Raw genomic sequence first — 26,880 nt, 5'->3', positions numbered from 1 at the left:
TTTTATTCAAGCTTCTCGACAATAAATTAAGGACATATGAAATCAAAAGAGTTAAGACATACTAAAGAGAGAAAGGAGTGGGGAGCTTACAGAGATGGGAGGAAGTTTTATTTTACAGAAAGCAAAAAATTTCTGTACAAGTGATGGGACTATAGTGCTGAGTGCTCCATCCCCACTGAGAATAGTGCGATGGAGAAGGCGGCAACAGAGAAAAAGAGAGAAACATGGAAGAAAATGAAGGAGATGCCGCTCAGATGGTACCCGGAGCCAGAGATGAGATGTAAAAAATTTAACTGTGCAGGGGGAAAAAGAGAAAAAAAAGAGTTGAAACAAATGATAGATGGTGATACTGAACAACAAAGGGCATGCAAGAGATGAATAAAAGTGTCATCATACATTGCAAATGATAAACATAGTATGTTTGTTTGCTTGTGCGTAATCAACTTTTCTACATCGCTTTATACTGAGTTAATCAATATAAACACTTCTAAAATTTTAAAATCCATCAGCAAACCTAAAAATACATTTATACTAGCAGACAGAGAATCTGGAAATGCTATTAATCCAAAAGCACGTGTGCACACTGGAGTAACAGGTGGGGATAGTTACATGGAGGTCATGTCGTTGAGAGCGTGGTCCAGCTCCTCGCTGATGGCTTTGTACTTGAGTTTCTGAGCGTACAATTCATCTAAAGTAGCCAATTAAACGCCAGAATGGTGGAGGGTGTTGAATGGGGAGGAATGGAAAAGAATGGAGAAACAAGAAAATAAGGGAGAGGAAACAGTGGAAAGGCGGATTGAACAGTGGCAAGTGGCCATAGAGAGACAGAAAAAAGAAAGGCTAAAAAAAGTTAAACAGAAATGAAACGAGGTGAGATTACCTTCTTCAATAATGAGAAAAATATGATATTTTAAATACCTAAAGATACCAGTGCCGATAATTACTGCTGTTAATTTAAAGGTGTATCTTTTAAATCACTATATGAATTGTTAATAGCAACATACACTCTTAGAAATAAAGGTTCCAAAATGGGGTTTTCTCAGCGATGCCATTGAAGAACCATTTTGGTTTCCCTAAGATCCTTTCAGTGATCAGTTCTTTAAAGAACCATTTTTTTTCTTCATGCGAAGAACATTTTAATAATCTAAAGAACCTTTTGACACTATAAAGAACCTTTTGAGCAATAGAAAAGTTCCATTGGATGTTAAAGGTACTTCATAGAACCATAGATGCCAATAAACAACTTTTATTTTTAAGTGTATGAATGCAAAAAGGACTTGAACCTGTTATTGTAAGGATGTAACTAGCGTCTCTCAATAAAATGAAAAATGAAGTCTTACATTGATCCTAAATAGCTTGTTTTAACCCGTGTCTAATAGCAGCATGAAAAACAGTGAGGTACAAGTTGACATACCCTCCAGATCATCAATGGTCTTCTCAAGCTTGGCGACTGATCTCTCAGCGAACTCAGCACGAGTCTCAGCCTGGAACACAGAAAGTTTGTCAGGCCCTCTTATATCAATGCTCACACACACAAAAAATAGGTGGTGAACTCACCTCCTTCAGCTTGTCAGTCAAGACCTTGATCTCCTCCTCATATTTGTCCTCCTTAGCGGAGTACTGTAGATGGAAAAGACAGGATTAAAGGGCTGTAGTGTCTATAAACACCAACACACAAAACAAATATACGCAGATGATCATTCATACATACACATAAATACTTCTACACACACACACACACACACACACACACAAATATGTACACGCTTACCTTCTCAGCCTGAGCCTCCAGAGACTTCATGGTGTTGGTCACAGTTTTCAACTCCTCCTCCAGCTCAGAGCACTTGCTGTGGGAGAGAGTGACACAAAATATGAGACAAAAATATCCAGGCATAGGTTAAGGTAAGCATGTTTTTAAAAAGTATTCAATTTGTTTGCTTTTACCCCTCATTGAGCTCAGCACGCTCCTCAGTACGCTCCAGCTCAGCCTCAACAATCACCAGCTTACGGGCCACCTGGGTACCATCACAAAAGAGAAAAGATGTGAGTGTACATGCATTTGTTTATGCTGTCCAAGGGGAAGACATTATTTTATTGGAATTTTTTTTTTTTATATTTGGATTATATTTATTTATAATCAATTATAAGAGAGAGAGAAAAGAGAGAAAACCAACCTCCTCATACTTGCGGTCAGCCTCCTCAGCAATGTGCTTGGCCTCCTTCAACTGGATCTCCTGCAGCTCCATCTTCTCCTCATCCTTCAGGGCCCTGTTCTCAATGACCTTCATGCCTCTGAAAGCAAGAGAGAGAGAGAGAGAGTTTGAGTGTTAATATTGCTCCCTCAAAATCATGAGACCTATTACATATGTTTGATAAACTATAGCATTTGTTTAACACTGCATCAAAATTAGCTAGTTTTGAAACATCAAACATCTATTCTCCTATTAAAATGGGGATTTTTGGCTATCCTATGTCAGAGGTTTTGGCTTTATATCTTAACAATTAAAATCATACTTTGCAATAACTTGACAAAATCTACTGAACTGATATTCAATTCAATGTAATAAAAACTGTAATATTTAACTCATTTTAATTTTCCATTTTTTAAATGACTTTTATTAAACTGATTTAATTGTATATTTGATTAATGTTTATTGCAAGAAAATTACATATCATGGTTTTAAATTGTATTTATACGTCTCTTTTTCATTTGGAAAAAACTGGGGGGACATTTTTTTGGGGGGGGGGGGGGGGGGGGGGTATTTCACCTGATATTTCACTTGCAATTTATTAACAAACTTATTTGTAAGAGTCTCAGGCCCTACTTTGTTTCCATACACACCTCTCACTCTCATCAGCAGCCTTCTCAGCCTCCTCCAGCTTCTGCAGAGCAGTGGCCAGACGCTCCTGAGCGCGATCCAACTCCTCCTCAACCAGCTGGATGCGTCTGTTCAGGGAAGCGACGTCGCTCTCAGCCTGCGCACACACAGCAATGAGCTCACGACGCGCACATTTCCCTTGACGCATACAGACAGGGCTTGCAGAAATATCTCTAGAAAGTTAACGCTCTCATGTCCTTCAAACTAATAAAGGTTTTCTGTGTGAGCTGTGATGTGTTGACCAATACCACACAACATGTAAAGGATATCGTCTAGGATTTTTGGTAAACATTGGCACTGAAAGGCAGGAGGACGGGAGCTGTCAAAAAGCTTTCACCGCCCTCTCCATCTGTTAAGCGCCAGTTCACCATCATTTATCGGGACTTTCTAACGACGCAAAACAGTGACAACGCTGTTTAAACATAATTTTCATGACATGTCCTGCCTTTTGATGTGATGCGTAAACGCGCTACATTTGGCCGACTAATGCACATAAATGATTATGGCAGGTAAGCTCACAGATTGCCTGGCTGCGCGCTCGGACGCGAGCTCCTCTTGTAGTCTCAGCATGTTGCTTTCAGCATCGTCTGCTTGTTCTTGCAGCGATCTGATTCTCTTTTTCACAGCCTCAAGATATGCCGTTCCAGCCATCACGGATTTTACGGGGTTGTTTGAACGGTTATCACAGGACGTGACTGCGATCCGGTGGAGCAAGTCGTTCTATGGTTCATTCAGTCTGGTGGTAACGCATACCAAACACCGGAAGTCAATTAATCTACGCTGTATTATCGCATTTTAAACTGCTTTGTCCACAAGATCTGTTTATAAATTACAAGAGATGTCATTGCGGTTCGTGTCTTATGACAAGAATGAATGCTGCCAATAAGGGACACTATTACCATTTTTATAAATAAATAAATAAATAAATAAATGTAGCTAATGAATTGGATTTGCAACTGCAAATTGTTCAAGTGCATTTAAAATGCGAATGTCTATTCTTTTCACATTGTAGCCACTACAGATTGTTTACTCATTTGACTGTGTGCGGTTTTCTGAGCGTACAGCGCCATCTTGTGATGTGTTTCTGCAATACAAGTGGAGAACAATTTCTCCCAAGGAGGCGAAATACAGATTGTTTTTGTTTGGTGAAACTGGGAATTCTGGGCTTCTTTTCTAATGACATGACGCCTCTTCCCAAGGAACTACAAACAAAGAGGAAGTCCAAGTGTACCTATCTTATTTTAACATAGCTATAAGTTATAGCTTCAAACGCGTTTTGAAACTTTAGAAAAATTACATAAATTTACTTAGTGAGCGCTAAATGTCTGTCTATATATAACTGTCTATAGCAACTGGTGTTCGATCGCTGCATCGACAAAAATAAGAGGCCTTTATAAATAAAAGAAATATATTTTTTAAGATATCACAGTAGGCCTATATGCAACAGTGCGTCCATGGTACTTTGTGAGCTGACGGCTAACGTTAGCTAACTTCGCTAGGGGCGCCAAAAGCTTAGAATGACCCTCCTTTGATTATTTGAGCCCACAAAATTACTGACAGAAATCGTTTCAGGCATTGACCCTCAGAAAGTCTACGAATAAGTCTTTATTTATTAAAATCTAAATTGGGCCATCAATCTATATTAGGCTATTTTGTTCTGTATTGTATAACGAATAATGGGTTGCTATACATTTTTAGTCCTAGAACTATTAACAGATATAACTTTTATTATATAATATAATTATTTGTATCGTTTATCATAGGGCCTACTATCTAGATGGATGATGGCTGATGGTCTTAAGTATCCAGCGAGGGTGAGGTGAAATTCTACACGGACCCTATTAAGACGCTTGTAGGTGGGAAAGACGAACCCCCAGACGCTTGCCTTATAAAGCGCACAGCTAAATTTAACTCGCCGTTTGCATACACTCCCCTGCAACTGTACATATGGCATTCGTTTACCAGGTGAAGCAGCCACCTTTAAGAATGGCCTTGTGCCATTTAAAAATACATATTTTGTAGTTTCCGATAAAGTTTAGTCGGTAAAACATTGCCAAAGTACGAGATGGTAAATATGAAATCACGTGTAGCCTATATTATAAGTCCAACAGACTGCCTAGCAGGGGTGGGCACGGGTTACGCGTGACATCAGACGGCATGCTTACATCGGCAGCTTTCTTCTCAGCCAGCTCCAGTTTCTCCTGAGCATCCTTAAGGGCCTCGGAGTATTTGTCCAACTCATCCTCAGTGCCCTTCAGTTTCTTCTGCAGGGCGACCAGGTCATCCTCAAGCTGCACGAAGAGCACGTGTGTCAATGGAGATGGATAGGCACAAGAACAACTGCCATAAATCAATTAACCATGCAGGACTATAAAAAAGACGGTCTAAAGTAGCCTATTAGTGAGATATCTATTATGAAAAAATAAATAGAATGAGAAATAGACATAAAATAGATTATGATATAGAAAAACTATTAAAAACAGAATAATGGCATATGCTACAGCATAATAAGTTGAGAAAACAAAAATCAGACTTGATAAAATCTGATCTATAAAGGTAGCTACAAGAGACACACGGATGCCCATGTCCAACCTGTTTGCTTCTGTCCTCTGCTCCCTTCTTATCTCCCTCAGCCTGCTCTGCTCTGTCCAAGGCATTCTCCTTGTCGAGCTTGAGCATCTGCATCTTCTTCTTAATGGCATCCATGGCTGTGTTAGTGTATGGGTGGTCACACCGAACTGAGAGAGGCGATGAGCGTCTGTGCTGAACCGAACGCTGAGCTGGAGTGCGAGCTCGTCTCCCTGTAGCCTGTCAAATATGTGCCTTCACAGGAGCCTGAGAAGTTCCGCAAGACACCCAATACTTTTTAGGGAAGGGCCCTTAGCGGTTCCTCCTGCCTCGCGTCTTTTTTTAAGGATCTGGACGGCGATTCGCTGTCATCAGACAGTTGACCGTTGAAATGCCTATATATGGGATCTGAGGGCCAAGACGTCTTACAAGGGGGCTTCCTAATAGAAATAGTTCCTATTTCTAACACCCTGAACCCTGAAGAGAAATCGAGGGAAGAGGAGCAAAACTGTCCGGAAAGCAATTTACCCGCTGTCCAATTCACGCTAAACGCTGAGTAGGCTATGCGAACCCCAACATATAAAATGTTTATTATTTCCCCTCATCAATTCTTTACGAAGAAAAGTAAAAGTCTTTATAACAAAAAATCGATTGGTTTTATACAGCACACGAGGGTCTCATGAAAGTGATTATCTTAAGGAAAGGCGTTAGGCTACTATCTCTGGGTCAGTCTCATAACGCAGAGGCATGTCAACGAGTCCCTCAGGCATTGTTCATAATCTGAAGAGCTTTAGATATGGTAGCTGTTGAACAGCAATCTCTCAGCACGCTAGCATTCATTTATGCATCGTGCTGGCTTTAATCGGCCGCGGTAAAACCCCCCAAATCTCTTGGAATCACAACGACGTGTCGTGTGGCAAAGCTACAGCTGTCGGCCATGCCGCGAAGATACAAGCCTCATATATCGCATCTATAAGGACTTTGCTACACTATTTAATAAATTGTCACTTACGACTGAGGTTACTTGGGTCAATCTTGCACGTTCAAGTTAGGAGGGAAAATGCTACTTTGAGTTTGTCCTTCAGTTTTTTACCTTCATAACAGTTTCAATGTAAATGTGTTGTTGGGTAAGAAGATCACAAGAGTGTTTCTACAAAGCTGAGGTGTTTGCACTTAACATTAGGCTAATTTCTAACACTCTCACATTCCCTGTCCATGAACTTTTTCCAGGAGGTTATTTTTACCCTTCCCCTCCTGAAGGAAGCACCTGCCACAGTCTCTTCTTAGCTGTTGTAAGTCAAGCTCTGCAACATGCACAACTAATCTTAACCATGGATCACACAACAGTGTTTATATCATTGTGTAGCATATTACAAATGTACTGAACTATACTTATGAACTACATGCAGTTAATTTGTACGGAACTGCTTTTATGTGCATGTTTAGTACTGTCATTCAGTATGCATGAAATATAACACGGACACTTTATTTGCCTTCATGGTCTTACAATGCGTTAAAGCAACCTTTTTTGTACAGAGATGTTGATGGAAAAACAGACACTTAGAATTATTTCTGTATGCCTTAAGATAGATTAAAATCAACTAGTCTAGTTTCATTATTTTCCTCATTGCTTTTAGACTTCAAGAAAGATCAGACTAACAAGTTATAGCCAGAAATATTTAAGCAGACGTGCAAAGCTTCCTCATGGGGAAAACCTTTCAACGGTACATTTATGGCTGGCACTTCAGCCTGCTAAATGCCTGTGATTTAACTTCAAGATTTTCTGGATGCTGCTAACTTTGATACTATTTTGTATCATTTGAATGATGTAATTTGCAGTAATACACACTCTTAAAATGTTCCAAATGTGAGTTTTCACAGAAAGGCCATAAAATAACAAATCTGAGTTTTTCGAAGAACCTTTCAGTGAAGCAATGCCACCTTCATTTTTAGGAATTTAGTCTGTAATTGATTTACAGAAAGCAGCAAAATAAATGTTGTGCTAATGAATACTAGTAAAATTGACACTAAATGTTTAGAATGGTTATATTCTGTTAACTGAGATCTAAGATTAAAGTATTACTAAAGAGGTGCTATTATGATGGAATAAAATTAAATAGCCATGAACTCCATGTTGACACATAAAACATAACTATACACGATGGGTTCACATCTCACAATCTTTCCTCTCTCCCACTAAAACCATAATGCTTGAAACGTATGCCTGAGAACATTTACCAGTTCTACTTGCCAAACCAATTGAAACTCCAATTGTACTAACTGTAAATCTTTAAACATGCATATCTGCTATGATCATCTCCCCGCAGGGGACTAAAATTAGCACCTCTCTGAGTATGTGATCCCACCCAATATAGCCCCATACCCTCATGCTGACTAAGACATACCACCTCAGCCCTACCCCATGCCAAAGACCAATGGCTTAAAGGAGCAGCCAGCCTGAACTTAGTGCAGTACTGCCATACAGAGTTGATATAGGACCAGATTATATTATCTCAGTTCACAATCATTAAGAATATCTCAGAATAACAGCAAAACCGGTAGAAACAGGAAACTGATGCATGTTTAAAAGAACGAGACAATGTTTGTGTCAGTCGATTTAACAAATCACAGATGCAAAGTAAGTACCTTTTTTAAAATGTATATATAAATCTCACAAAGCATTACTATATGAGTAGAAGGGTGAGAAGGTACATAGAAGGTAAACTTGCTTCTATTAGGCATCATGCCAAAGATTTTATAACTTTTTAAATTGAGACATATTTACAGATGACTGCGTAGAACATTAATCCAAACTCAAGAAGTTCATGCGAGATAGCAAAATATTTATATTTTTCTTAAAGGAAGTTTTTGTCACAAATACTAAACTTGTGTATTTAACCTTCGGTGAACTTTTTGAACACACCGTCTCTCAGCTGCCAACTATTTTATATCACTTTTTGTTTCCCTTTATTGCCTGTCTACTGATAAAAATGAATCTGTGGTGAAGTACATACTACAGAGAAGAAACAAATGTAATTTCTACATTAAATAGTTAGGTCAAGAATTTAAGTAAATTCTATATTAGTACTCAATTCAAGCTTGTAGAACTTAAATCGTCACAAAAAAGATTAAAAATTAAGTAAAACCTACTCAATTTGTTTTTGATACTGGTGTTCCCATCATGGACTGGGGCATGACTAATTAATACGGTTCATTTTTCTCTGTGTTCCAGCTGTATTTACATGGTTTTATCTTTTCTTTTGTTGTTAGGTTTAGTAACTTGCCATTTTGTGACATCTGGAATTTATTTGCTACTCAAAATGACACATTTATATACTCAAAAACGATCCATTGAATGTTACCGTCATAGTGTATTGTGTATCAAGCAGTGGTATCAATGTTCAGGTATCACATTTCATCAATTACGTGGAAATGTTGTTTACACAATATTTATTGTTTAATATACTTAGATGTTCCTAAGTAAAGCATACAATTTAAAGCGTGGTTTAATTCAGAGTTAAATTGTTGGAGTAAAAAGTTTTGCTAATTAAAATCCAACTAAGTAGAAATTACTCAAACTTTTACTGGCCAAGTTGCAGTTACTTATTTTCTTTGTTAATTTTACTTAACTAAGTTAAAGTAAACTTAATTCCTTATGTGAAATTTACTTAAAACAATGTGTACAAAATCTTGTGAAATAAAAATTAATTAAATTTTACTTGTTTTTTTTTCAGTGCATGTTTTTAAAAGTTAATTTAAACTGTATGAATAAAAAAAAAATAATTACTACAACTATCAGTATTATTATTGCTACTACTACTATTATTATAAAACGAACAAAGTATTAATACATTATTGTTATTATTGTACACATTAAATACAATAATTATAATTCTATTAATACATTATTATTATTGTACACATTAAATACACAAGTGATTAAACTAAGGGAAGTGACAGGCAGCTGAAGCCCATTTAAATGTTTTTGTAATATAATAAATTAACATAAATTAAAAGGTTTGTGAGAGTTCATTCTCCAATATAAGAAGAAACCTTATAAAATAAGAATTGTGATAGTTGCTGGTTGTGCACTGAACTGTGCACAACCAGCAAAGTTAACTGTGAAGAGTTAACTTATACTGTAGCTCCATTGCCAAAGGTATAAGAAAAGCATTCCATGTGAAGATGAGCTTAATATGCAGAGAACTATACTTTGAAACCCTTTATTTTAAGTTAAAACGTTCTTCATTATAGACAGATGCTTTACATGTAACTTCAGGTCTACGCTTTTACGGCAATGCTACAAGCAAATATTCAAAGACACCCAAAAATAAACAAGTCAATTCATTTTTCATAATGTGAAGTCACATTCAGGAATTTCTCAATATTTTACTCTTCTATAGTCAATGCATGAGATGGCAACATTGATCATTCTGTAACTCTGCCATTAGATGACATGAAGCATGCACAAGAAATGCAGGACAAACATGTGCTGTCTTAACATAGACACATATTCGTATATAAGCCATATACATTTACAGCAACATGGAGCAGACAGAACTATAGTTAAAGGGAGGAACTGCTTAAAGTGAGTTGCACCGGCCACATTATGACAGACAATGACTTGTTGCAGTAATTACCAAACTCCAACTCGTACTCTTCCAGCTCTGAGCATCAGAGACCACAAAAGTAGTAACAGATAAGCAGCAACTCAGCGTTGACAGACACACTACGGTGAATGCAAGCCAGAATGTACAAACCTGATCTTGTCTCCTGCAGTCAGAGAACTGATACGTTCATTTGACTGATAAACTAAGGCACTGAAACTAAATGTACATAAATCCAGAGAAAGGAGGGCTGTCGTAGCAAAGCAATGAAGCACTGAGAACCGAATGTGATTTCCAGGATTGCATATGACCATCATACAAACATAAAAGTGACACACCAAAAGATAAGGCAAAAGATCAGAGAGTCATACCAGCATCAAATGATTTAGAAAATATAGATAAGGGATATGATGAAAAGAAAAAGAAAATCACTCAAAGTAGCAACAAACAACACTATAAAATACTGCAGTGGCTCTCTTAAAAATTTGCATAAACGTTGAAGTTACAGTATGTCTGGCTCTACCAAAAGTGAAAAAAAACATTCAATCAGCCTTTTAAACATATATCCTCATGCCTGCAGACAACAAATATGAGAAATTCAATTCCAGTACATTTTAACACATACATTCAGTATTTAGGGTTCATCCATGTAAAAAATAAAAATTCTAATGCGGCAAATCTAAGGTCATTTTTTAAAAAGGTTTTAAGGGGTTAGAGATGGATTTTCCACAGTACTTTTTTGAGGTTAATATGGTCTTTTGATTCTCCATTTATAATCCATGAATCACTACATCCGGTCATTGCATTCTCAAAAAGCGTATGGTCAGCTAGAAAAAATCATTTGAGATGTTGCATTTTAGACTTTTCATTCTGAGTGATTTTGTTTTACATTGCACATGTACGCACATTTCGCTACATAAATATCTTTTATTTGTATACTTTTGTGAACTTTGAAGCAATGAAAGTGAAGCATAAAAAAAAATTCTCACCATTACAAATGTACAAGTGTTAAACATTCAACTGGAGTTTAAAAGGCTGTTCTCTAACAATCAGGTTTCCTTTCTGCTCGACTTTAAACTTGATTTAAATGTCAAAGTCTGTACCTTGTTTGAAACCCTAAAATACTTTATTTTAATGACTGAGCTCAAACAGGCCAATCTCATTAGTTCATCCTCAACACTCCAATCCCACAAGTGTAATCCCGCTGTTCGGCGCAAACATGCACACATTGACAAGTTCAGAATCATGCCAGAAATCCAAAGCTTCTTCATGAGGGTGTAGTGGAGGCATGAACACATTCACGGTAAAGGAGATGAGATGGTTGTTGTTTGTATAGTTCTTAAAGAGTTTAAATATTAAAAAATTCACAATCCAGTCAACTAATACAATAACCCTTCATCAGTTTCGTAGGTGTTGTATGAACAGCACTATAGGTCGAAGAGAAATCCATCTGAGCTCTGAAGGCAAAAATCAAATGGTGGACAACTTGATCATGAGGAAGCCAACATATACATTTAGTCCTCATCTTCTCTGAGTTCACTTGGCAGGAACTTGTATTGTTGTTGTCTGATCTGTGCCAGCTTCTTACGGGCTTCTTCCAGCTCCCTCTCCTTCCTCAACATCTCCTCCTGAGCAGCAATAATCTGGGCCAAACAGACAATGGATAAATAAAATAAATAACATGCATACACAAAAGACAGGGAACTTGCCAAAAAATTTATTCAGAGTGGTTTTGCATTACATTACCCATTTAGACACATTTTGTTGTCTACATAAATGTATTTACTTAACTTTACCTATTTAACTTAACAAAAACATGGGCATCAAGAAAAAAAAATGGTAAAGATGCATTTTAGACATTCAGTGGTTTTGTATTAAATTAAATACACATTTAACTTCTACATAAATTTACATAACATATTTATTATAAATAACTACAACAATAAAAAAAGCGGATGTGCATTCTGAGTGTACATTTTTATGCACATTTAATTTTATAGGTAACACTTTACAATAAGGTTCATTAGTTAACATTAGTTAATGTATTAACTAACATGAACTATGAGCAATATATTAGTTAATGCAATGTGAACTAACATGAACAAACAATAAACCGCTGTATTTTTATTAACAAAGATGAAGTAAGACAGTAACAAATGTTAACAAATACAACCTGTGATTTTAATAATGTTTATTAAATGTTGAAATTATAATATTAACTAAGATTAATAAATGCTATAGAAGTATTGTTCATTAGTTCATGTTAACTATGGTAGTTAAATAATGAACCTTATTGTAAAATGTTACCATTTTATACATAAATATTTATTTATTTTTATTATTAACAACAACAATAATCAAATATATTATTAATATAGATTATTAAAAAAAGTACATTATTAACTACCGTAATTATTATTAAATAAACCATAGATACTGTAGAATTCAGCCTGTAAATCTTACCTGAGCAATTCCTCCGACAAACCTGGTCTTGACCACCACATTGTCATCATCAGCCTTGTTGAAAGCAGCTTTCTGGGCAGCTCGAACCAGACTGTCAGAGGCCCGTTTCACAGCATTGCCTGCAGCCTGCAGAGAACACAAAAGTAGTTCAAGAAATATGTCTATGAAATACGTAGTATATGAAGATACTATGGCAAGGCTAGTCTTACAAGTGAACATTTAAGGCCCCGACATACTGCAAGCGAAATCGAAAAATGAACTGCTGGGACGTCATTTCGAACAAAATCAGGCCAAAACGAAGTTCGTTTAGAGTTTGTTATTGGAGTTCGAAACAGCTTGCCAAAGCAAAACTTTTTCGTCCGCGAGGGAAAACATTAACACACAGGAGAGCTGCTTGATTTTCACATTTAATACATTACCTTGATTTTAAGCAATCTTTTGTATAAAGTGATATATAAATAAACATGACGTGACGTGACTTTACTGAAGTGACGAACTGCAGAGCTCATGCAAACATATCCACATCGCTATGATGATCAGATGCTTTTCTTATGCTTTATTAAAAAATGCTTGCTGTTTTCTCATTGTTGTTGTGTTTATTTGTTATTGAGAGGAAAGCGTACAGCACCTATTTACATATTCATCTAAATGCCGCTCTCAGCATCGGATGTTCGCATAACGAAGAACTTCATCGTGAGTATATCGGGGCCTTTACAGTGCAGTTACTATTTGAATATCAGAATGAATTAAATCTTTTTTCTTTATGTAACCGTATATACCTGTAGCCTCCTCATAGCCTCTGAATCCTGGTCAGCTTTAACCTTGCACGCCACCAACAGCTGTGCAGTGGAAGCAGCCACTTGTTTGGCAGAAGAGATGAGCTTTTCTTCACTGGCATGGCCTTGGACTGATGCGTTTGCTGCCTCACAGAGGTTACTGGTGGCTGCGGCAACCATGCGTGCCTGTAACAGTGAGGAAACAAAGCAGTCATACAGGGATACAACATGATGACATCTTATTGTCACTGTTAAATGCTTAAGGACTTACAGCAGATATCAGCCCTTGAGACCACTGTCCATCATCCACAGCATTGGCAGGGATGGCTCCCACCTTCACAAAGGAAAAAAAGATGGCAATGAGTCAAAGAAAAATGCAAGAAACAGTCGCTTTTTAAGTCAGGTTATTAAGTCAATGTATCCATGTACATAATTATTTTTTCAAAATTCATGTGCCCTTGTAATATTTAATCAAAACAGCTTCCCCTCCCTCTTGCAGCACGATCCTTTCTCTTCTCTGATGACTTCTCTCACATGAGATCACAGCAACAGCAAATCACAACGATCTAATCAATTCCCCATGGGCAAAATTAAGTCACGCCCTACACTTTTTTTCTCATTCAAGAATGATACATGTCACAATAGGGAAGAAAAGACTATCGCAATGCCAAATTCATGCGAACAATATATGGACTAGTCGAGCTTTTTTTGGTTCATGCTATGTTTTCTTACCTTGCCTTGGGCTACGAGTTCTCTCTGAGCTGCTGAAGCTGATTTTACAAGGGCGCTGGTGGCTGCAGCGATAGATTTGGCTGCCTCAAGTATCTGCTCTTCAAAGTTTAAACTCTCATCAGCTTGCTGCAAAGAAAAAAAAAGGTAAAGTTCAGTTGTTACATTTAATTTGATGGGTGGAACAACAATAACAAAAAGGTGTCTTTTGAACTGAAAATGATAAGTAATGTAGTTTCTTTAAGAGTTAATAAGGAATTAGCTCCTGTAAGATATTATAGTCTGCCCCGACACAGATTCCACTCCAAGATAGGTGGTTGATCATGCTCATTCCCCAAAAATGGCTTAATTATCATAGAGAATAACAAAGGCCACAATTTTATACTTTCTGCCCCATTTAAGTGCATCACTTCCTAAGCAAATAGTCATCAATTGTAGAATGGGAACATGTGTGAGAATCTGAGAGCCATCTCAGACAATTGGGCGTCTGAACTTTATTAACACAGCTGTTAAAACAGTAACAACTTAATGAGGAGTAGTAAATTGTAACTGTATAAAAGTTTAGGATGTTCCGGGTTCATTACATTAGCTCCCTATGTTACATTGTTTACATCTGCAGGTGAAGGGAAAAATACAAAACATTTGGAAAATGTAACATTATTAATATTGCAATTATTGTAGTAATAATCTTGGCCACTGACTGTAAATGTTTTTCTTATACAACAAAAATATATATTTGTATATTGGTAAAAAAAAAGTATATATATATATATATATATATATATATATATATATATATATATATTTATTTAATTTTTATATTAAAAAAAAAAAGAAAAAAGAAAAGTTCAGTTTAGCTCATATGTTCCATGGTTTTACTGGGCAAGTGTTCACAGACACACAAGGAACTTCTTGTGGCATTTTGAATTCCAGTACACTACAAATACATGCAAACATATAACAGTTTTAAATGTATTATACAATACAAATATACATGATAAATTGTTAATACATATAACATTAATATACTACCAGTCAAAAGACTGGAATAAATAAAATTTAGATTAAAAATCTCTTAGGCTCACCAGGGCACTATTTATTTGATCAAAAATACAGTAAAAATTGTAACATTGTGAAATATTACTACAATTTTAAAAAGCTGTTTTCTAGTATAATATATTTCAAAATGTAATTTATTCATGTAATGGCAAAGCTGAATTTTCAGCAGCCATTACTCAAGTTTTCAGTGTCACACATTCCAAAAATCATAAATGCAGCCTTGGTGAGTCTTTAAACAGTGCATTAAACATGTGTATTACCCTTGGTTTGGCTCTTGGTTTGAGCTGCTCAAGTTTCTTGGCCGCTGCTTCAATTGAGGCAGCAGCTCCCAATAACTCAGTTTCAGCGATCACAGTAGGATCCTCAGGGTCGACCCACTCAGTGCCTAAACACACAATACACACACTGATCAACTGTTTGGCAGGCCTAGATTCACCACATAGACGGCATGCTGCAATAATTAAACGTGTGTGTCTGTTGCATGGGCAATGGATGCTGCCTTTTAAAAAAAAAAAAACATGCCAGAGTGAAAATTCATTTTGTCACAGTGTTGCACACAAATGAAATTAATCAAAACAAATGAACATGACACAAATGTGGTTAAATAAGTAAGTGTTCTAAATGGAGTTTACAAAGATGGAATAACATTTGTAGTCTCATGGTACTCACCCACATCTTGAGCGAGACGGGAAAGACAGGAAACTTTACTCAGCACAATAAATCCACAGATTACACTGAGCGAGTGTGTATATGTTCTTAATGAAGGTGTGTGTCTGTGAGTGAGGTTACCTTTCATGGCCTCTGCTGTTTGAATCAGTTCAGTAACAGCTGCAGCAACCTTCTTAGAGAACATCGCCAACTTCTGTTTCTGGTCACCTGTTGGCTTTTGTAAGACCTGAAACAAATATTTATACACACATAAACAGTTCTGGTTAAACTCGCCCTATTATGCTTTTTTCAGATTTTACTTTTTATGAAGTGTGCTATATAGCTGTTTGTGAATGTAAAAAGGCTGGCAAAGTTGCATGATAAATGGAGTTATTGTCACCCCAAAAGAATTCCAGTCTTTCTTCCTGCACAAACCTTGATAGGTTTTTAACAAATTTGCATAATTCCAGCCTATGGTCTTCATTGGTTGCCTGCGAAAAATGTCTACTTTGACCCACCCTCAAACACTGTAGTTAGTTATAGCTGAGGCCTGGAAGAGTTTTGCCAACACGTCAAAAATATTCTGTTTTATGCTCTGCAAAAGCAAATCCACATTGCATGCACTTCCATAGGATGAGGATTCAGGCTTGAATTGACACAGTTAAACCGAGGCCATCGTTACGGTACGCAACACTGTGTATAAAAGTGCTGAGAAAACCCCCGGAGCGGAAATTCACCTATGGTAATAGAACTTTAGTTTCCAACAAGCACTATAAGTGGTAGACCAATCAAAACAGACTAGGCGGTCTGACCAATTAGAGCAGAGTAGGCTCTCGGATAGGAGACAGCGTGAGAAAAGCTCACAGCTCACAGTGCCTTGTGAAACTATTCGTATCCCTTAATTTTTTTCACATTTGATGTTGCTGACTTAAACTACTTTAAATTACTTTTTTCACATCAATCTACACTCCATACACCATAATGACAAAGCAAAAAAAAAAAAAATGTGACACTGTTGTAGACCTGAAATAAGTGTTAAGTTATGCTTCTTTTACTGCGCATGTGTGAAGAGCACCTTTTATGGGTGAGCGCGTTTTTTTGTTGTTGTGGTTGTTCAGTCTGACTTTCTATGAGAGGTAGAGCGGCTGTGTTTTGTGATGAAGCAATAAAGAATCTACCGTCTGATAACTGTTGTAGTTATTGAATTAACAATAAGTACATTGCATAAGCATTTGTACCCCTATACTTATATATACTTTCCTCCTAACCCGACGAGTCGCCCAGCCCTACCACAGAAGATCACCCCCACAGCATGATGCTACCACCACACTTTACTGTTGGGATGGTATTGTGCAGGTGATGAGCAGTGCCTGGTTTCCTCCACACCTGACGCTTGGAACTGAGATACATCAGATCAGATATTCTTGTTTCTCACAGTCTGAGTCTCTCATTTAGGAGCTTTTTTTGCTAATTCCAAGTGAGTTTTCATGCGTCTTCACTGAGGAGAGGTTTTAGTCTGGCCACACTGCCATAAAGCCCAGATCAGTGGAGTGTTGCAGTGATATTTGTCCTTCTGTAAGTTTCTCCCATCTCCATATATGATCATGAAGCTCAACTAGAGTTACCATCAGCTTCTTGCTCAACCAAAGCCCTTCTTCATCGATTGCTCAGTTTGGCCAGGAGGCCAGCTCTAGAAAGAGACCTGGTTGTCTGATTATAGAGGCTACATGCCTCTGTGAACCTTTAATGCAGCAGAATTTTTTGTAGTCTTTCCCAGATCTGTGTTTGACACAACTGTGTCTCTGAGCCCTATAGGCAGTTCCTTTGACCTCATGGCTTGGTCTTTGCCCTGATATGCATTTTCAGCTGTTAAATCTTTTATTGAGAGAGTTGTACCTTTCAAATTAAAACCCATTCAATTGATTTTGCCACAGGTTAAGTCCACTGAAAGTGTAGTAACATCTACAAAAGAAATTGGAATGCTCTTGAGCTTCCCATAAGTGCATAAGTATTCATACCCTTTTCTGGGACAATGTAATTATTTGAGTTTTTTTATTTTTAATAAATTTACAGAACAAATCTTTTGTTTGCTTTGTCATTGTGGTGTATGGAGTGTAGATTGGTGGGGGAACAAAAGTAATTTAAAGCAGTTTAGCATTTGTCTCCAACATAAAATGTGGAGGAAAAAAACAAAGGACTATAAATACTTTCGCACGGCACTCTACATCGATGTTGCAATGTATATGAAGATAAAATTAAAGTGTATTTGACCTTGGATGCATGTTAACCTATTGTAAGAGACCTCCAAAACCAAATGTAGAAACCTTTAAAAAGAGCATAATCCTGAAGCAGCAAAGCACTGTACAGATGCATTTTGTGTGTGAACGAGTGTGTGTTTTGTACCTGTAGGACATGTTCCAGGAGATCTATATATCCATTGGTACATTCAGTGCCATATAACAGAGCTCTTCTCCTGACGTCGTCACTCACTTCCTCGTAATATGCCGCTTGCTGAGGTGGAAAATACGGAGTCCATTACGCACACCAAAACCACCTTCGCTAACCCACAGATAATAAAGCATAGATGGACACTGGTAGAAAACACACCTTGCATGTGGTCAGCATATCGGTTATGACCTTGCGGCTGAGGTTCGCCGTGGAGATGACATCTTCCTGTCTGGCAGAATTTCCTGCTGCAACAGCTTTAGCAGTTGCAGTGGTGATGCCCTTTGTCATGCGAATGAACTCTTCTGGAGTAGTTGACTTCTCAGGGGCTTCTTTAGACTGGAACATCTGAGTACAATGACAACCTATTTGTCAATTGGGATCTTTCACATTTAGCTTTGCAACCATGCTTGTCTGTTTAAGATTTGTAATTAGCACTTAAATAAAAAAAGGTTAAAATTAAGGTCAAATGAAAGAAAAGGATGGTTAACTTTAAAGGCCTCGATGCACTTCAAGGGAAATCGAAGAACAAACTGGTGTGACGTCATTTCATTTTCATTTTAAGGGTTATTAATGACCTCTTACTCTCTGGTGACTCGGAAAACCTCTCCATACTTTTATTACTCGACCTCAGCTCAGCTTTTGATACTGTCCTTCATAAATTCTTACTCATGCGCCTCTCAGAGATTGGTATCTCAGGAGCCACGCTATCCTGGTTTTCCTCCTATCTGACAGACAGAAAATACCATATCACCATGCACAATTATAAATCTCCCACTGTCATTCTCAAACAAGGTGCTCCACAGGGATCAGTTCTCGGCTCGTTACTATTTATTATTTACATTTTGCCTCTCGGACAAATTATTCGCCGACCATGGTTTTCAATACCACTGTTATGCAGACGATATTCAGATATATACTGCTTGCCAACCGGACTCTATTCACCAGACTACATCACTATCATCATGTATTAATGAATTAAAGACCTGGCTAAACTGCAATTTTCTCAGTTTGAATCTGACTAAAACAGAAATCTTAATTACCGGTCCACCATCTCTAACAAAAAATATAACTAATACCCCCAAACTTGACCTTGCAGCTACATATATTATTCCATCTGTCACTGTCAAAAACTTGGTTAATCACTCTTGACCCGTCACTGACCTTTGACGCTTATATTAGTCAACTATGTAAAGGTGTATTTTTCAACTCCGCCGTATTGCCAAACTCCGTCCCTATATCAGCCCAAAAGACGCTGAAACGCGGGTACATGCGTTTATCACATCTCGCCTCGACTACTGTAATGTTCTTTTTTCTGGACTACCAGCACACTCTATCTCACATTTGCAATATATTCAAAATATTTTGCCGCAAGATTGCTAACTTACACTAAACGATCTCCTCATATCACTCCAATTCTGTTCAACCTCCACTGGCTACCTGTGTCTTCTCGTATTACTTACAAAATTCTTCTGCACTCTAAGCATGGGTGGTGTCAGGGATGTTTGCTAATGGTATTCAGCTGCAAAGGTATTTCAAACTTTTTTTTAGCCCCCAAAATTGAGAACAAAAAAGAACTTCGTATATCAGGGCCTTAACTTTTAAAAAAAAAATTATGGGCTGGAAAAATTAATGGAAAGAAAAAAGATACATAAACAGACAATTAGTACACCATGTTTTCTGCGTTTGCGGTCTTACTGTGAGTTCCTGTTTAATGCACTCGATAGTGGATTCCAGAGCTCTGGTTCCTCTTGAAGCCTCGTCCTCCACTGCCTTCACCGTTTTTAGTAAGGATGTTACATTAGTTACCATAACCTGAACACAGAAGATGAGATACAAACACACACAAGTCACTTACATTTTATATTCAAGAACATCACATTCTTTGTGAACATTAATTGCACTTTTACAGGAAAACGTCTGATGTCAAAATTCACTATTGCAAAAGCCTTTGGAAACCAGCTATTTATAGACTACAAATAATTTTCCCTAATCTTTTTAATTAAAAAGACAAAAATAGCTATGTATACCCTAGAACTTTATACACTTGCTTAATTCTAATTAAAAGATCCAAGGTTAAATTGATTAATCCATGATTTCTTTGAATTCTAAAAATGATTGACTCCAAACTCATGCAGAACTATGCCATTAATAGAGCATGTAGTTCAATTTATGGCACAATAGTTGGACTAAGTGTGCAGTAGCGGATGGAAAAGAACACAGATTAATTTCCTCATTCATAATTAATCTGATTAATGGCACACACTGAAATGAGTTTCTCACCAGAACACTTCTACTGATATCTGAGTTAGAAGACATTTCCACCCCTGCGGCCAGATTTCTGAGGGACAACTGGGAGATTACAGTTTCAGAGACAAATATATAACAGCTAATTGTGTAGATGGACTGTTTCTAACCAAGTTCTGTGCTCTTGAGGTATGAAGGAAAATTTGCAAAAGGGAGAATAATATTTATGTTACGCAGAAACGAGGCCTGAGTGTTTTTCTCAGTCCTACCTTGGCTGCACTCTTGAGCTGGTACATCGAGGGGTCGTCGGCAGCTTTTCCTGCTGCACACTTGGTGGCACTAATGAGCTCAGCCAAAGCTTTAGCAACATCCTTTACTGCGTTGATCAACACCACCTAGAGGAGATGAAAGATAATAACACATGCACATTTCAGAAAGATGACTTACGACTGGCTGCTGCTAAATCTCTGTGTTGGACTTCTCACCTGTCCTCATCACTTTCCCCTTATCTCTCACCTGTGTTTCTGGGTCATCTGGGCCTATGCTGGCCGCTCCTAGTTTCACCACATCTGTAAGTTGTGTGATGGTCTTGGCAGAAGATTGGGCAGCCTGGGCCAGCTTCTCTTGACTTGATGCTGCACCTGAAACAAGGTTCTTAGTGTCCTCCACCAGCGCTTTAGCGGTCTTCAGAATATTCTCCCTAAAAAAAAAAAGAGAGAGAGAGAGAGAAGTGATAAAAGTTTGATAATAATGCTCATGTACAATATGTGATTGTATGCTGTATCTTGCATATTAATGATTGCATATGCTGCCTTGTTGATCGGTCAAATGTGGCACTCTGAGGTCAAATATTTTTGACTGTTCTATCTCCTGTGTTGTTTAATGTTTCTAGTATCCATCCACGGTACTATCCCTCTAGTATTTCCTCTCACAGAATACAAAGAATTTAATATTCAAATAAATTCAATTCATAAAATAAAATTCAATATATTAAAGAGACCTCACATTAAGGAAAATGGGTAAAAAACAGTTGATGGGCCCCATTGACTTACATAGTATAGAAAAAAATAGTATGGAAAAAAATATATACTATGAAAGTCAATGGGACCCATCAATGGTTTGGTTACTGACATTCTTCAAAATTTCTTCTTTTGTGTTCAGCAGAAGAAAGAAATTCATAAAGGTTTGGAACAACTTAAGGGTAAGTAAATGATCACAGAATTTTCATTGAACCATCCCTTTAATAAATTCAATATATAAAATAAAATAAATTAAATTCAAAATGTATTCTATATTTAAATGTCCACTAATTTAATAATTTGCTAAGCAGCACTGTAATTAAGCGTGATATTGGTTAGTTACCTGGTAATAACTGCAAAATAAATTCCTTCAGGATGATAGAAGACCACCCCGTTAGTTTAATTTTTATTAATGACCGATAGAGATGCACCAAAATTTTGTCCATCTAAAAATTATAACCGAAAAAGGGTAAAAATTCTATTGCAAAAAAAGTCTTAAAATTTAATGTATTAATATTCTGCTTTCAGATTAAATTTTTTGAACCAATGTGTCCAAAATGTTTGGTTTTGCCCAATAACTTTATATTTCAGTGTATAACCAATAGCTGTAGACTGTAAATTACCCCGTTGTATTATATATTTGTGTGATACCTGTGATCAGCGAAGGAGTCTGAATCGTTTTCAGCATTGAGTGTACCAGCAGAAGCAAACATGATGGTGGTGTCCAGGTCTGCGATGATGCCCGATACAGCACTGGCTGCAGTGATACAGGCTTGAGTGCCCTTATTACCAGCTTGCAATGCAGACAGCACCATAGACACCTACAGAAAACACACACACATTAAAATCAATTCTACTATATGGAGAAACTGTAATTTCAACCAAGAACAACATAAATTCTTTGATAGACAGTTGTAAGTAATGCATCTGAATTTGCTCTGTGTTGTTCCGGCACCTTCTCAGTGACGGCTCGTACACACTCAATAAGTTCTCTCTTTGTGAACGAGTCAGATGGACTGATCTGCAGCGCTCCAGCCTTCTGAACGAGAACAATGCAGCCGTGCCCCAGTTCCTGCACACGTGTCTTTATCTGGAACCCAATCTAAAAATCACCAAAACAGGGGTCAGCATCTGATTGAGAGATACACAAAGAGTGACCGACCATGCATCTGTATGTCAATGACCTCCTCTGGTTCCGCAGTAGCAGCAGCTAGACGTCCTTGAACTGCAAGCTGACTGTAGTCTCCAGTGACCTGTGAGGCCAAACTGCCCAGATCCTCTGGAGCACTCACTGATTTAGTGATCTGAGGGAGAGAATAAAGCGATACAATGAAATTAGACACACAAGTCTATCCATAAATGTTTATGTTATACTGTGTTTTATAGATATACAGCCTAAAAACACCTTCAATGTAGAAAACTACGATTGCTCACCATCTCCTGCGCACTGACAGCAATAGCTTTGGAGTATCTCACCATGGTGGTCTGATATTCCACAAATGAACCTTCTGGTTCCGGTGGAGAACCTTCCCCTAACTACAGGAACACAAGATCATTTAAACATTAAATGGCTGTTTTAAATTATTTTAAACACTCAAAGGGCACCTATTATGCCCCTTTAAAGAAGATGTAAAATAAGTCTCTGATGTGTGTATGTTAAGTTTTAGCTCAAAATACCCCACAGATAATTTTTTTACAGCATGTTAAAATTGGCCCTTTTTGGGGATGAGCAAAAACGCGCCGTTTTTTGGTGTGTCCCTATAAATGCAAATGAGCGGGTGCTTATGGCCCCTTTTAAAGAAGAGGGCGGCGCTTCAAGAGCTCACAATAAGGTCAATCTCATCTCACGAAATGAAAATATCAGAACAGAAACTCTCAGTAGCGGTGTTCATTTCGAACCGGAGTCGGACAATAATGCCTACAGAGCCAGAGAATATGTGCTGTATGGAGATAGAACAGGTATAGTTTTGTTTAATTACGGTTATAACTTATTTGTCATCTTGGTTTTATCCGCTATTAGTACAAGCCTGCTGTAGCGGACCCCGTCAGAATGATGACCAAAAATTACAAAAGTTAATTGTACTTCAAACAAAAGAGGAAGCGTCCGTTTTACTTCAGAAAATCACCGTAAGAGCTGAATAAACACAGTACAAGAAGTGTGCATTAAAGTCTTATCCATAAACTCTCTCTCTCCCTTGCGTTATCATCAACATACACAACAAATTACACAAAAACACTTGTTACAACTAACAGTAAACAATATACAGACATTTTCAGTGGGTGCTTAATAAACTGGTAAACTTTATATCCGTAAAACAACTTTGATGAACTGTAATAAAGTGTGCATTCTCCCTTTCATTACTACTGTGACCAGTAGTTAGGCCTATAACTCCGGAGACTGTATTTTTTAATGTAGACATTTTTTTATTAATGTAGGCCCAATCAATTATGATTAGCCTATTGTTACTTTTATTATTAAATGAATAGACTATTAGCTACAATTCAATTTCCCCACAATAATTTGATAGCGCATCACCCCATAACCGACAAGCTGCAAGGAAAATATAAGATTAGCTAGATTAGCTTACTCCTTATATCAAAAACAACTGGTTTAAAACGAAATACTTCTCTTCTAATTTTTTCACTACTTATGGGCCACAGGAGAAATATTAATAAAATAAATTAAGACCGTGGCTACTGTAATCAGCACGTTAAAGCAGATTTTGCTCTCATCGTCTCTGAGAGAATATGCACCGTTACCGTCAGATGTTCTACTTTCACTTTCTGTAGTGAATAATTGACTGGGGTTTCAGTCTTCTCCACCGCCATAACTCTACAGCAAAGTTTGCACATTGCTTGTGTGATATCCACTGGCTCGCCTTCGTGGTTTAAAATGTAAAATGTCCAATATTGTGCAAAAATGGCGTGGATTTGCGCTACGCCACTGGTCGGGGGTAAATGACAACTGCTGTGTTCATTCTTACATCCAACAACAAAACACCTCAATCGCTTAGGAGACATTCTTGTCTACAGCTGCTCAGGCTTCGAAACAATGGCAGATTGTGTACAGCTCACTCAGGGCGGGTCTATGCTAATACGGCAGTGTCTGTCAACAGTTGTGGGAGGGGCCTGTGCAAAGTGCCCAGAATTAGTACTTGGTGGATTTTTTATCTTTATAGGGTGGTTGTGTACACACACTGCCAACACATTTATGCTCAAATACCATGTAAAAGTAAATTTTGCAGAATAGGTGACCTTTAAAATTTAAATGTAATTTTAAAGTATATTAAGGCTGTTTATAATGCAGAAGTACGTATGTTGTTACCTTCCCCATAGCATCAGCAATCGAATCCACCATGCCACTGACCATGCCAACCTCACTCGCAGCTTCATTCAGGGTCAGCAAGAGGTCATCAACAGCTTCCCTCATCAACTGTGCAGCTTCTGCTATGGCATCATGGGTATGAAATGCCTAAAGAAAAATGGGTTAATGAAACTGTTGAAAGGTTGAAATTTTACATGGAGATATAACATATTTGAATGGATGACATGCACCTTAGGGTTTCCACCACCTTCCTTGGCAGCATACAGCATTTGTAGAGCAGACTCAGTAAGAGTCTTGGTCTGATCCAGAAGGTTCATCTGCTGCTGATGATCAAAGATTTTGGAGGCCATGCCCATAGAGGCTGAGACCAGCGGGGTGAAGTAACTGACCAACTGAGAGACCTGAGGAACAGAGAAAGGTTTGAGTTCATACTTATGGCACGCATTAGAGTTGAATTGAATGACTATATGAAAACTAATTTTAGACTGGAAAGGCTTCATAATTTTATTTACCTTATGTCCCAGCTGTGCTGCTTCTCCTTTTGCTGCTGTAGAAATTGGCTCAATCAGGTGACCCACCTCCTGAACAGATGATGTTAACTGCTCCTGCAAAGCCTGATACAATAGAACATGTGTTAAGTTTAGATAGAAAACTAACTTTTATTTCTTCTTTCAAGGCTTTAACATGGCCACACACACACACACACACACACACACACACACACACACACGTGTGTGTGTGTGTGTATGCGTGTGTGTGTGTGTGTGTGTGTGTGTTTAAAAATATATATAAAAGAGACCACTAGTTGACCATCGGAACCCATCCCTAATGGATATACTGCTCAATAGAGTTGTGATTACAGCCATGAAGCTAGAAATAAACACTATTCTGAGTAGCTACTGTAGAAACACTGCATTTACCTCAGATGAAACTTCATCTCTAGGAGGAAGATTCTGGCTGACAGCTGCAAGAGAGGCCTGCTCAATATCTCGGATGCATTTATTGATATTATCAATGGCTGAGTCACATTCCTTTTGGCCAGGGGCTTTATCCCTGTAATACCAAATCACATAAACACAAATTATTTACATTTATTTCTATTGCACGTCTCATACTAACAAAAAAAGTGAGTTACCTGATAGCAGTGATGAGGCTCTTGATGGAGTCTGACACGGTGCGTGAATGACTTGCCAGTAATGACCACGTGGGTGGATCTTTAGGGTTCATAACTAAAGACCGTGCTGTCTTCAAAAGGTGGGTGGAGCTGCCAAGCATGGAGTGTGCTGATTGGATGATTGGCTCCTGTGCAGCAGAACCCTAAATTGTGAGTATAAAAATATAAATATCATTAACAAGAATGACTCAATTGGGAATAACATTTCAATGAAGTAGAAACTCATACCTCTTTACTTATCTGTGCAGGTACACTAGCAAACTCCGGATTGGAAGCAAACGTAGTCAGATTGTCAACTGCTTCAATGAGCGGCGCTGTTGCAACGCGACATTTCTCACGGTTTTCCTCAGAGAAATCCCCATCTAATGCCTATGGTGGTAGAGAATAGGGAAAATAAATGATGCTAGAAAGCAATCATTTGCTATCATTGGAGTGGATAAAAGTTGCAATCATTTACAAAGAGGATTTAACCTTGATTGTTTTGACCAGGCTGGCTGTGCTGTTGGCCACTTCTTTGGCTGACTGCACAAAGTGTCTTTTAGCCACAGGGTTGGCGGTCTTAGATGAAGCCAGTCGACAAGCATTACACAGCGCTGAGGTGTGCTTGGCAACAATGGTGGCAGCTGAGAGCACCTGCAACATGCACATTTTAACATTTTGGCCTTAAAAGTGCAGATTAAGATGTTGCAGAAAGAAACACTACATGCCCAAGATCAGACAGAACGAAGCTACCTGTGAAGGACTACTGTCTGGGTCAACAAGATTTTGGCAAGCCATCTGGATTGCCTGATTAGCACGAGCGAACTGGATAGGATCCACTAAGCCTGGATGTCCAGCTTGGCTGTTGGGGTCGGACACACCCACTAGGTAAGAAGCCTAGAGACACACCAAAAAACAAGTATGAACGGCACATACACAAAGTAAAAGTGCTCAGAGGTAAA

At 37.8% G+C, this 26,880-nt stretch overlaps 2 protein-coding genes and 1 long non-coding RNA gene across 5 annotated transcripts in view; 1 reads left to right on the top strand and 2 right to left on the bottom strand.

Moving 5' to 3' along the window:
- Positions 1-91: 91 nt before the first annotated feature.
- Positions 92-5,839, bottom strand: tpma (alpha-tropomyosin). Its single transcript, XM_077228565.1, has 10 exons — positions 5,472-5,839; positions 5,045-5,170; positions 2,843-2,976; positions 2,175-2,292; positions 1,945-2,015; positions 1,772-1,847; positions 1,558-1,620; positions 1,415-1,484; positions 610-688; positions 92-293 (listed from the first exon to the last, which is right to left on the bottom strand). Exons 1-10 carry the CDS (start codon positions 5,583-5,585, stop codon positions 290-292), a joined length of 855 nt encoding a protein of 284 aa, XP_077084680.1. The 5' UTR covers positions 5,586-5,839; the 3' UTR covers positions 92-289.
- On the top strand, positions 2,979-3,810 carry LOC143737311 (uncharacterized). Its single transcript, XR_013203646.1, has 2 exons — positions 2,979-3,388; positions 3,506-3,810. It is a non-coding gene; the product is annotated as an uncharacterized LOC143737311 (long non-coding RNA).
- Positions 5,840-9,654: 3,815 nt separating the features above from the next.
- tln2a (talin 2a) overlaps positions 9,655-26,880 on the bottom strand; it is a 53,233-nt gene continuing 36,007 nt past the window's right edge. For all 3 annotated transcript variants that reach the window (XM_077228556.1, XM_077228558.1, XM_077228557.1), the window contains 24 exons: positions 26,672-26,815; positions 26,411-26,572; positions 26,168-26,308; positions 25,901-26,082; positions 25,686-25,818; positions 25,278-25,379; positions 24,996-25,166; positions 24,766-24,912; positions 22,875-22,976; positions 22,625-22,744; positions 22,396-22,542; positions 22,092-22,261; positions 20,938-21,121; positions 20,691-20,816; positions 19,873-19,989; positions 18,337-18,522; positions 18,133-18,240; positions 15,871-15,976; positions 15,342-15,466; positions 14,026-14,151; positions 13,565-13,627; positions 13,297-13,479; positions 12,518-12,643; positions 9,655-11,697 (listed from right to left, as the gene is read on the bottom strand). In XM_077228556.1, the coding sequence (XP_077084671.1) occupies positions 11,569-11,697; positions 12,518-12,643; positions 13,297-13,479; positions 13,565-13,627; positions 14,026-14,151; positions 15,342-15,466; positions 15,871-15,976; positions 18,133-18,240; positions 18,337-18,522; positions 19,873-19,989; positions 20,691-20,816; positions 20,938-21,121; positions 22,092-22,261; positions 22,396-22,542; positions 22,625-22,744; positions 22,875-22,976; positions 24,766-24,912; positions 24,996-25,166; positions 25,278-25,379; positions 25,686-25,818; positions 25,901-26,082; positions 26,168-26,308; positions 26,411-26,572; positions 26,672-26,815 (3,300 nt within the window). In that variant the 3' untranslated portion in view covers positions 9,655-11,568. The remainder of the gene's footprint in view (positions 11,698-12,517; positions 12,644-13,296; positions 13,480-13,564; positions 13,628-14,025; positions 14,152-15,341; positions 15,467-15,870; positions 15,977-18,132; positions 18,241-18,336; positions 18,523-19,872; positions 19,990-20,690; positions 20,817-20,937; positions 21,122-22,091; positions 22,262-22,395; positions 22,543-22,624; positions 22,745-22,874; positions 22,977-24,765; positions 24,913-24,995; positions 25,167-25,277; positions 25,380-25,685; positions 25,819-25,900; positions 26,083-26,167; positions 26,309-26,410; positions 26,573-26,671; positions 26,816-26,880) is intronic.

Source organism: Siphateles boraxobius, unplaced genomic scaffold, assembly GCF_051911475.1.
Source record: "Siphateles boraxobius isolate OS27281-9 unplaced genomic scaffold, OSU_SipBor_1 130, whole genome shotgun sequence".
Lineage (NCBI taxonomy): Eukaryota > Metazoa > Chordata > Actinopteri > Cypriniformes > Leuciscidae > Siphateles > Siphateles boraxobius.
Note: the sequence above shows the minus strand (reverse complement) of the source record. Positions and strands in the feature narration are given on the sequence as shown.

Coding starts and splice junctions, on each gene's coding strand:
- tpma (XM_077228565.1), bottom strand. CDS start 5,585: ATGGATGCCATTAAGAAGAAGATGCAGATGCTCAAGCTCGACAAGGAG. Junction 5,171..5,471: donor CAGAGGACAGAAGCAAACAG/GTTGGACATGGG, acceptor CTCTTCGTGCAG/CTTGAGGATGACCTGGTCGC. Junction 1,621..1,771: donor TGGAGGCTCAGGCTGAGAAG/GTAAGCGTGTAC, acceptor TTCCATCTACAG/TACTCCGCTAAGGAGGACAA.